Genomic DNA, 12,127 nt, shown 5'->3' with positions numbered 1-12,127 from the left:
TTTAATGAATGTCATATCCAGCTGTATCACTATTAGTGGTCTTCAAAAATGGTCCTATTCGTATCTATATCTATAACCTTGTCGGTGCAACTTTGACCTAGTTTGTCTTTATGTTGATCTTGAATCTTCATTTAGGAAATGTTAATGGAGTGCCTGTTTTGGGCTTTGTTATACTTCTGTACATATACTCTCTTAGGAAGTTATTTTGGCCCGTGATGGAAGAACTATAGATAATAGAGTTTGTGAAATGCGAGTTAACAGGGGCAGTGCTATCTTGTTCCTATTTCTACAATGTCATACGAGTCGTAAGTTGTGTTTTCCGTAGTGATAGTAGTGGAGTATTCTTGTTTCGTTGAACTCAAGGCACATAAATGTGTCTCTATCTTTACTTATTTATCTTTGCAATGAAAAATACACAAATGGATACTGTAGTATGGTTACCAAATGGTTATCTAGGTCCCTATATTTTCCTATAACTTGGTGTTAATACATTTATTGTAATGTGGTTTGGTTTTAGAAGGCTTGAGGTGTAGCTACCCACGATAAGAAATGAGAGAAGTTATAACCCAGGTAGTGGTCTTTCTATTACATTCCATAATCTTAATAGTGCAACTATAGCACATCTATTCATTTACATAATTTGCATCTCATATTGCAGAATTTAACATAATAGCCTTCCGCAAGTTTCATGCAGTTTATAAAGAAAATATAATATATAGATTCCATTTTGCTTCCATGTAGATTCCATTTTTTCATGCACTTTATAAACTAAATACAACATACAGATGGCATCGAAAGTTGTAGGATTAAGCTTGTGCTCATCCTCATCATTATCACCCACAAAGGTCAAGATGTACACCTTTCCCTGCTTCTCTAGGCTTCACATCATCGCTAACTCTAAATTATATTTCTTCCCTTCTCTTGCAAACAAATGAAGGCTGACGGAGGATAAATGTAGAAAGATGACTAGTAATAGGAGAACTCTTGTCAAGCTGGTCAATCTCACATGCCCACTAAAACAATTTCTATCATATACAGAAACATGTGTTCACAATATTTTGATTAACAAATGTAGGATAGGCTTGCATCGATACATAATCACAAAGAAACACACAGGATGAAGGATTCACAACTAGCTAAAAAGAACCCTACACCAAACACGTCAAAAACCTAGCAAGGTGAACATAGAACCAACACTTAAACTAAATACATTAAAAAAAACCAAGTTAAACGTTATATGTGGTATGTATATGTGTTGACCATGTTACATGTGGTTGATATAGTAGCAATTTCGATTACCTCTTACCTAAAAGGATATCCTCTTATAGTTTCATTTCATTTGACCTAACCAATTTTTTTTTTTTAAAAATAATTCCATACACTCTGCTTGTGATGGATTTTATATTTTTATTGAAAATGATTAAAGAATAATATAAGTTTTTGTCTCTAACAGTTCTGCAACTAAGAGATCTTTGTGTATTTGAATTTGACCTAAATTTTCCTTCAAAATAATCTGGCCACTATAATTTATAATGATCATTTAATGAGTAGTTGTGAAAATATTTAATTCTTGCTTCTGAATTAATCTGTACTCCCCCATTTTTGAGTATTGATATTCAATTATTTTTCCTCCTTGAGATTATCATTTTTTTGTTTGTTTTTTGATCAATAAATTGCAGCCTCATCAACAACAAAAATGTTTATTAATTTGAACAAAAAAATACAACTTCTTGAAATAGGGGTACAATGGAGGTCACATTTCAAAATGTGTGAGGTGCAAATTTATTTCACAAATATTTGGAGCTAAGCAGAGCATAATGACCCATAGTTTCGATTGTCTAACTAGAAATAAATAAATGATTAAATAACTCTTGTACAACCTTTAGTTTTAATCCGAACAATATATTTTATTAATTCATTTCATCTCTTTATTTATTACTTTTATTAAAATAAAATAAATATTCTAAAAAAATTAAAGGAATAAGATATAATACAAATTATATGATTAGATCTCTTTCTATTTCAAAATAAATAGATAAAGTGAATTCTTGTTGTCATTATTGTTAGTTTGTCTTTATGTTCATCTTGAATCTTGATTTAGGAAATGTTAATGGAGTGCCTATTTTGGGCTTTGTGATACTTTTGTACATATACTCTCTTAGGAACTTATTTTGGCTTGCAATCGAAGAACTATAGAGTTTGTGAAATGTGAGTTGAAAGGGGCAACACTACCTTGCTGCTATTTCTACAATGTCTCTAAAATTGGCCTTCTTACAACGCCATACGAGCCATAAGTTCTGTGTGCCTTAGTGATATGAGCAGAGTATGCTTGTTTCGTTGAACGCAAGGCACACAAATGTGTCTTTACCTTTACTTATATATCTTTGAAATGAAAACTACCAAAATGGATACTGTAGTATGGTTCCCAAATGGTTATCTAGGTCCTTATATTTTCCTATAACCTGGTCCTAATACATTTATTCTAATGTGGTTTTGTTTTGGAATGTATGAGCTGTAGCTACCCACCATAAGAAATGAGAGAATTTACAACCCAAGTAGTGGTATTTCTAGTACATTCCATAATCTTAATAGTGAAATTATAGTGCATCTATTTATTTACATAATTTGTATCTCATATTGCAGAATTTAACATAATAGCCTTCCATTATTTCATGCACTTTATAAAGAAAATATAACATATAGATCCATTTTGCTTCCATGTAGATTCCATTTTTTCATGCACTTTATAAAGCAAATACAACATATATATGGCGTAGAAAGTTGTAGGATTAAGCCTGTGCTCATCCTCGTCATTATCACCCACGAAGGTCAAGATCTACACCTTTCCTTGCTTTTCTAGGCTTCACGTCATCGCTAACTCTAAATTATCTTTCTTCCTTGCCCTTGCAAATAGATCTAGGTAGTCGGAGGATAAATGTAGAATGATGACTACTAACAGGAGAGCTCCTATTGAGCTGGTCAATTTCACATACCCACAAAAGAAGAAACTAGAACAATTTGTATCATATACAGAAACATGTGTTCACCATATTTTGATTAATAAAAGTAGGATAGGCATGTATCGATACATAATCACAAAGAGACACCATGGCTGAAGTATGAAGGATGTGCAATCAGCTAAAAAGAACCCTTTACAAAACACATCAAAAACCGAGCAGGGTGAACATAGAACCAACACCTAAACTAAAAAACTTGCATATAGAAATAAACTGAGTTAAACGTTACATGTGGTATGTATATGTATTGGCCATGCTACACGGAGTTGATATAGTAGCAATTTTGATTACCTCTTACCTAAAAGGACATCCTCTTACAATTTCATTTCATTTGACCTAAACAAAATTTAATTTTATAATATAATTCCATACACTACGCTTGTGATGGATTTTATATTTTTATTGAAAATGATTAAATAATAATATAAGTTTTTGTCTCTACCAGTTCTACAACTCATAGATCTTTGTGTATTCGAATTTGACCTAAATTTTCCTTCAAAATAATCTGGCCACTATAATTTATAATGAGCATATAGTGAGTACTTGTGAAAAATATTTAATTATTGCTTGTGAATTAATTTGTACTCCCCATTTTTGAGTAATGATATTCGATTATTTTTCCTCCTTGATATTATGATTTTGTTTTTGTTTTTTTATCAATAAATTGCAGCCATGATTACAACAAAAATCTATATTAATTTGAACAAAAAATACAACTTCCCAAACTAGGGGTGCAATAAGGTGGTTCCTAACTAGGAAGCATTATAAAAATGCCATATTTCTCAAAACAAAAAGGCTACTCTACCCAATTATAGTAACATTATCTATGATAATATAAAGGCAAGCATAATTGCATGCACAAAAGTAGAGGCACAAAGCTTGCAGAACAACTATCTTGTGAAAAGTAATTAATTCTTTTGCCATAGAACTTTTCTTAGATGAACCAAAATTCATTTGATGCTGAAGAAGTTTCTTCCTCGTCTTTATTTATATCCATCCATAATCTTTTGCATCACCACTCTCAATTTATGCACCAACTTGGTTACCTATCCCTACAAAATAATGTAGCGGTTATGGAAAGCAAGCCAAGGTGGAATCTATAAATGAGGGCGTCTTTTGTAAAATCTAAGATTCCATAATGGGCCTCTTATCATGGCAGATAATAGATGGAGAAAGGGGTTGATTAAGCTTGATTCAAGTCTTCAGAGGTAGAACGAATGGCATAATGCTAGAGCTCGGTCCCAACCCACCAAGAAGATTTACCAGGAGTTATTGAATTCCCTATTAAAAAATGCTTTTCACTTTGGGATATGAGATGGTCCATTGAGAAACATCGTCTTCATCTAAAGGTAATTTTCTCACAGTCAAACAGTTGTAAAAACCCTCTACAACCCATCTTCAATACTATTTCATTAGGAAGCCCTTTGGATAACTCCATTTCAACACAAATCTGAGCATTGGTAGTGTAATAGAAATCAATAGTTTCCTTGGAGGTGCAATGATATTTCCCTAGGCTATTCTTGATGGCTTGAAGATAGTCAAATTCCCAAAATTCAAGTAAAATATATGGTAATCGCACCCAAAGATAAGTTGTGGTAAATATTTTTGTGCATGGATGAAAGACTGGGAACCATGGTTTCATACACAGAAATACGTCTTGGAATATCTAATAACCTTTTTCTAATATCAACTTTCAATCCTTCTCAGAGTCAAATTCCAAAATAAAGAATTCTTAGGAACATGGATAAATCAAAATTTCACTGTCCATGTATTCTTTCCACTGTTCAGCAATACATGAATACATATCACTTAATTTTGGACATACCTTTGTGAATCTACAAATTAGGGCATAATGCTACAAAAATTCTTGTCGTTCCTTAGAGGGGCTCTAATCCTTGCAGATATGAATTAAAATAATAATATCATTGCAGGTCTTGTATTATGTTAAAAATCATGATGAGAACTTGGACTTTTCCCTCATCCCCTTATAATGTTGTTTGGTTTGATGTCTAAAATAATAATTCTATAAACATGTAGATATAATTAAAGACAATAAATAAATAATCTATAATTAATATTAGTTATAATAATATAAAAATATCTAATCTATTAACGTATATAAGATAAATTCAATATTCAATTAAGAAAAATAAAAGTAAATATAACTTATGAACATAAACTTCTTCATGCAATGAATATGTTTGTGATGGCTCCTTCGACCCATGGGCCGATTTCAAAAACTGTCGATGGTGCTTCAAAAGCAAAACCCTCGGTATCCGTCATTCATTTTGTAAACCTTGGTGACAATTCCATTGGTGTGGGAAGCTTTCATGCCTCCTCCCCTCTAGGAGAAGTGGATATCTCTGCTGCGAATAATGTTTCATCCTGCCCTTGTGCCTCTGTTGCTGGTGGTTTGTAGCGACTGCAAATTTCTTGAAAGTTGTTGAATGTCACCGCTAGTATGGTTGTGTCTGATGAGTAGACACGGAATGGCGAGTCTCCGAGAATATGGAAAGGGATACGTTTGTATGGTGGTGGTTTTATTCGTATTGCAAATGCCATTTCTATTAATCTGAAGCAGATACGAAAGAGGAAGTAGATCACAATGTTTATCTTTTGTCTACATAAGGTGTGATATAATGGTTAACGGGTTTTTGGCCCAGCCTCCCTCAACCGCATGCCTAGATCTTTAAACATTGGGAGCCTCTTATTACTGGTAAAGTTAATATTTTCCCATGGCTAAGGGGATCTTTATTGCAAAGTTTGATAATGCTCGAGATAGAAAGAAAATATTATGTGATCATTATTTTAGCTAGGAGGACGAATTTGTGTTGATGATTAAGGCTTGGCACTCTGATTTCAACCCTTCTTTTGAAATATTTAATAAACTTCTGATATTTTGCACTCTACCTTTGCCAACATTTTGACTGAAATGGATGTTTCAAAAGGCCTGCCTTTTGAGATTTTACTCAAATATTCTAAGGGTTCTTGGGTTAAAGTAATATCATGCAATGATCAGTAGATGGTTTATAAAGCATTTTTGGAGGAAAGGACACACTGGTAAAAGAGTTTAGGGTTTATGAAGCGGTACTGAATAGAGCTATAACCAACACTCTTTTTGGCATTGGAGATGCATTTTTTAGTTCACCATTATTCTTTTATCTCATCAGAAGATTGTAGTCAGTGAAACTCTTTTGTGTTGAGAAGTGCACTCTAGGAAGTGTGCCTTCCTGCATGTGCAAGCCCCCGTACTATGTAATATCTTTCATATGGCCAGTGAATTGATATTGTGGGTCACAAATCCCACCGTGGTTTTTCCTCTTTGAGTTTTTCCATGTATAAAATTCAGTTCTCTATGGTGTTCATTCATGTGGCTAGTTTATCTACTTCATGTTATATGTTTCTTCATTTACCATTTTATATGTGTATGTTCTAATAAGGTAAAATCTTATATTACCGGCAGGACAATGATTCACCCCTCCTTCTCAGTGTTCTTGCATTCTATGTATTCCAACAATAGCCATGTGCATCTCTCATGATTCTTGTTGGTACCTTGTGTGCTTGCATCCTTCTTGTGGATCTGATAGATATCTCCTTGCATGGGGGGTGGACCTAATAGTACCACATGGTTGGGTGGAGTGCTATTTGCACCCATTGGGTTTTTCTGGATCTGCATCATGTTCATGGTGGCTTGTGAAAACATTGAAGACTTTCATGTCGATGCAGATTTATGTATTTACTCCTTTATTGTACTCTTGGAGATCATATCCTTGTGGACACATTGAAATATAAATTGATGATCATATGTATATTCTCATGTCAATTTAGTATGTATCATGATCATTGTAAATGAAGGTTTTTTTTTAATATTTAATGATGAACCTTATGATTTTGTATTTTTCGTAAATGTTATTCCTTGAGTAATTTCGTTGTGGGGCCTTGAGGACTATTGTTAGTTGTTAATTGTGCATATGTTCTTTCCATGTTCTATGTATCTCAATGCATATATGTGTAATTTGTCTTTTCAAAAAAATATTGTTCGCATTTTTATTGGATTATTTGATTAAGTCCTCTCGGCCTAATAGCAGGGGCATTACAAATCTAATATTAGCAACATCTAACCGAGACATTAAAGTCAATTGAATCTTCAACATTACAATATAAAGAACATCTAGAAGATATTCCAATAATTTTAATTTCGTTAATAGGGTGAACATATTTTAAATCAATTTTTAACTCATTATTATAAGGAACATATGTGAATATTTAATGCATAATTTCTTCTTTTGACTTCGAATTAAAAATTAAATAATTTTTATTTTGTAAAATAAATCTAAGAAATTACCCCAACCTCATTTTATCTATTTCTTCTAAATTTTTTTAAAACTTTAACCTATACTAAAATTTACAAGCATAAAATAAAATATACAATTGTGTCTACGTGTAACATCTCCCCACTAAGAAATTGTGCAAGACAATAGTAGCACACAAAAAATGAAATTGTTGTCTAAATGCACTGTAAAAAAGAACTAAATTTTGAAAATAATCATGACTAACTTGTGTGGTGCATTCTTTCCCCAGGTTGACCTTTGGCCTCTCGTCTAAGGAATGTTGGCATTCCGATCCTTGGTGCCCTTTTTGTGGGCAACTAGATTTTTTCATTCACCTCTTTAGGTTTTGTTGTTGAGCTCAAAACTTGTAGAGTTGGATTCATGATTTGTGTTGATGGTTTTGGTCAGTGCCTTTTTCTTGGCATATAGCACTTTTTGGGGATTTGCTTTGCATTCCCTTAAAATTTATGTAGATTTGGCATGATTTAAGGGTGGAAATCCTCCTTACAATATGAAAAGATAGAAATGTTATTTTTTTTCTCACAACACCATTAATATTCATGTGTCACTTTTTACTAAAGCATGTATATGCGATAATGTGATGCTTTAGATTCAAGTGGAAGCCAACAAGGTTGCACCGTGGGCCACATTTGGGAGCTTCGGGAGCATTGGGTAAATGCTCCTTATATAGTTGCTATAGTTGTTTCAAATAATTTTGCCTCCCATGATCGATCTATGCCCTCGCCACCATCAACGTATATGTACCTCTTTGACTCACCGCTCTCAAACCCTACAGTCTCAAGCTCCATCTAAATAGTCTAGTGGTGGCAATTATTTTAATAGGCAATTCTCCACCTCTTCGTTGTGTGGGATTTTCACCCCTAGATGGGGTGCGAGGTTGTGGGTCCAATCACTAATGGTGACAGTGGATGTCCAAATTTTGGTGGTGATAGTGGATGGCCTAGCTCATCCAAATGGCTCCCATGATTGGCTCTGGCTATCTTTCCCTCTTGCTAGGATGAGGACAAGGACAAGGAGGATAATACAATAGTCACTTAACAACTTTTCCTTCTTTCTTTCTACTCTCTCGGATCTGCCCATGTTTTTGTTCCTAGGGGGTTCTTATATGTTTTTTATTCTCTAGGCTTTGCTCGTTTGACTACTATGGTGAGATCTTGTATCCCTCTACTATTTTTTTGTGAATAATGCACTTTTGTCTAATATTAATGGAATTGACCACTATTCATAAAAAAATAGTTTCAAAACATGATTGCAAGCTCTCTCTTTTAATTTCTCCTTCAAAAAAATTAATACTTAACCTATAACAAAATTTGCAAATATAAAATAAAATAGGCAATTGCCCACTACAAAACTGCACAGCACAATAGCAGGAAAACAAAATTGAAACTTTTTTCTAAATGCACTGTAAAGAAATTTTAAGTTAAAAAATAATCACTACCAATAAAATATAAAAACAACACCAAATATTTTGAATACAGAAAATAGTTGTTATTAATATGCAAATATAATAACAACTATGATAAATCTTCTGATATTGTGACCTGGATGAAATAAATTGCAAATACGTATCTCATATGCTTGCCTTCTTTGACAAATCTTATATTAAGAGCATGACCAATCGGTTGAGTGATTTTATAATAGAGCTGTTATATCATATTAAAAAATTGAAAGTAAAATTACTATAGAAAATCAAACCACTTTTCTCTCATGAACAACACCAAACTAGATAAATAGTAATAGAGCTATTATTATTTCGCCCTTATTTAGAGCTTATACAATATTGATTATCCAAATGCTTATTGTTCGCTTATAGAAATCTGGGCAAGATTGAAGGTGGGCATCAGAAGTTATAGGAAGCGAGCATGCGATAGGGAACATGAATATCGAGCTCCTCCACAACGTCAGGAAAGGCAGCCAACCTGAAGCTACGGTAGATCTCCCTGTTCCATCCCCTGACCGCCAGTTTCTCTGCCTCCTTAACCGCCGCCTGCAAAGTCCCCACCGAGTCGTCGAAAGCGGCGTCCACAATCCCTTTCTGAAAGGCCATCTGGGCGTTGAGCTTGGTGCCGCCTAGCACCACATCGCGCAGGGCTGCAGGGTGCAGCTTGCTACGAATCAAGGTTAGCATACTCTTGGGGATGTTGAAGCCATGATCGAGCTCGCACATGTAGAGGTGGGAGGACCCCTGCGTACTCATGAAGCGGTAATCGTGAGCCAGAGCAAGCGTGAAGGCGCTCGCCTCCGCGTGCCCGCAGATGGCTGCCACGGTGGGGATGCTGAGCTTCATGAAGGCTGCGAACATATTCTCTAATTTCTCCATGCCTATGTCAAAACGGTCGTGGGGGCTCTCGCCAACCCATTTCATGTCGAGGCCGCAGGAGAAGTATTTGCCTGCGTTGGTGGTTACCAGGGCTGCTGCGTCTGCCGATTCTTCCACCTCTTTGAGAGCGTCAGAGATGGCATCGAATGTTGTGGGATTAAACCTGTGCTCGCCGTCACCAACGAAGGTCAAGATGTACACATTTCCTCGCTTCTCTAGGCTGCACATCCTCGCTACCTTTCCTTTCCTTGCTCTTTCAAAACAAATCGAGGCAGTTTAGTGATGAATCAGATGAGTGATAGACAATTAAATAGGGGAGAGTGCTCCTGTATACTTGCTAACTCCGACTCGTCAACTAGGCTTCAGTCAAATCTATCAAATTTTGCACTCTTTACCCTTGATGAAATTATGGACCTCTTCATCAGCCGACTTTCTATCTTTAAAAAACTTCTTCCCCTCCATGTTCAACCTAGTAACATCAGCAATAAGATCCTCTTTATCTTTGAAGAAATGGCTAGCAGAATTATAAAATGGTTAGACACGAAATTGCCTATTACACATATTGAATAGCATTATGTTACTTTTATGTTGTTCAAATTTTTGAACAGTATCGACTTATTCTTTACGAGTAACACTACTAAAATTAAATTTGAACATAAAACCAACGACGTTTAAGAAGATCGTGAGTAAGGAATCATGACTAACTAGATTTTTTCAAACAATCTATCATTTTTTGTCTGGGCTTATGACGTATCGTTGGTCTCGAAAACAAATCAAGTTCATCTTGTACACCTTTCACCTTTCATCTTCTTGATAACAATTTCCACGTGGCTGATATGGCATTGTCCGAGATCTTTGCAGATGAATAGTTGAATTTGACCATACTGGCTTTCTTCCTTGGTTTTGCAAACAAATCAAGGCAGTCACAGGATGAACGCAGATGAGCGATGCATGAATAGTTGGTATTGCAAAACATGTAGTTGGGTAAACCATTGAATCATATATGCTGCTTCATCTCTGCAATTTCAGTTTTACAAGGTATCTTATTCCTTTGCATCAGTCTGATGGCTAATGCACTTTTGCTGACGACATTACCAAACTTTGTCAAGGTTGCATTTCTATGTCAATGGTTGATTCCATATGACTGTATTTCTAGAAACTAGCTCTTCCATTCAAAGTTTGGATTCAGACGCATGAGATAAACCTACCTAGACCAGAGTAGCTGGATACACCAATGTCCCTCCTTAGGAGCATGCATCGGCGTATCCAATACGCGTATATTAAAAAATATTTATTTATATTTACTTATTTTATTATGAATTTTAATTTTTAATTAATATTAAAAAATTAAATGTGGAAATGAGTTTTTATTTTTTAAGTTTAGATCAATATTGTTTATTTAGTTCTTTATATTTAATTTTTTCTGAAAATATATTTAGATATTTTCCTTTTTAATTTCTATTTAAAGTTTTATTTTGTTTTATTTTAATTTGGATTTAAATGACATTATTGTTAATTTAATTAAAGCTCACGCTTTGTAGTTTTTGGGTATATTGTAGTGTTAAATCAACTTATAATTATTTATCTGGCAATTATGTGTCTAAATTGTTTTTAAAGTAATTACAATCTCCTCTAATAACTTATAAAATTTTGGTAAATATATGTGTATGTGTTTTTAATGAATGTCATATCCAGCTGTATCACTATTAGTGGTCTTCAAAAATGGTCCTATTCGTATCTGTATCTATAACCTTGTCCGTGCAACTTTGACCTAGTTTGTCTTTATGTTGATCTTGAATCTTCATTTAGGAAATGTTAATGGAGTGCCTGTTTTGGGCTTTGTTATACTTCTGTACATATACTCTCTTAGGAAGTTATTTTGGCCCGTGATGGAAGAACTATAGATAATAGAGTTTGTGAAATGCGAGTTAACAGGGGCAGTGCTATCTTGTTCCTATTTCTACAATGTCATACGAGTCGTAAGTTGTGTTTTCCGTAGTGATAGTAGTGGAGTATTCTTGTTTCGTTGAACTCAAGGCACATAAATGTGTCTTTATCTTTACTTATTTATCTTTGCAATGAAAAATACACAAATGGATACTGTAGTATGGTTACCAAATGGTTATCTAGGTCCCTATATTTTCCTATAACTTGGTGTTAATACATTTATTGTAATGTGGTTTGGTTTTAGAAGGCTTGAGGTGTAGCTACCCACGATAAGAAATGAGAGAAGTTATAACCCAGGTAGTGGTCTTTCTATTACATTCCATAATCTTAATAGTGCAACTATAGCACATCTATTCATTTACATAATTTGCATCTCATATTGCAGAATTTAACATAATAGCCTTCCGCAAGTTTCATGCAGTTTATAAAGAAAATATAATATATAGATTCCATTTTGCTTCCATGTAGATTCCATTTTTTCATGCACTTTA

At 34.2% G+C, this 12,127-nt stretch overlaps 1 protein-coding gene across 1 annotated transcript; it reads right to left on the bottom strand.

Annotated features, from left to right (window-relative positions):
* Positions 1-9,209: 9,209 nt before the first annotated feature.
* LOC131859278 (enoyl-CoA delta isomerase 2, peroxisomal-like) lies at positions 9,210-9,917 on the bottom strand. Its single transcript, XM_059212869.1, has one exon. The coding sequence runs from the start codon at positions 9,915-9,917 to the stop codon at positions 9,210-9,212; it is 708 nt and encodes a 235-aa protein (XP_059068852.1).
* Positions 9,918-12,127: the final 2,210 nt, after the last annotated feature.

This window comes from Cryptomeria japonica, chromosome 10 (assembly GCF_030272615.1).
Source record: "Cryptomeria japonica chromosome 10, Sugi_1.0, whole genome shotgun sequence".
NCBI classification, from domain to species: domain Eukaryota; kingdom Viridiplantae; phylum Streptophyta; class Pinopsida; order Cupressales; family Cupressaceae; genus Cryptomeria; species Cryptomeria japonica.
Note: the sequence above shows the minus strand (reverse complement) of the source record. Positions and strands in the feature narration are given on the sequence as shown.

Bases quoted from the DNA above. Each gene is read 5' to 3' on its own strand.
- LOC131859278 (XM_059212869.1), bottom strand. From the start codon at position 9,917: ATGTGCAGCCTAGAGAAGCGAGGAAATGTGTACATCTTGACCTTCGTT.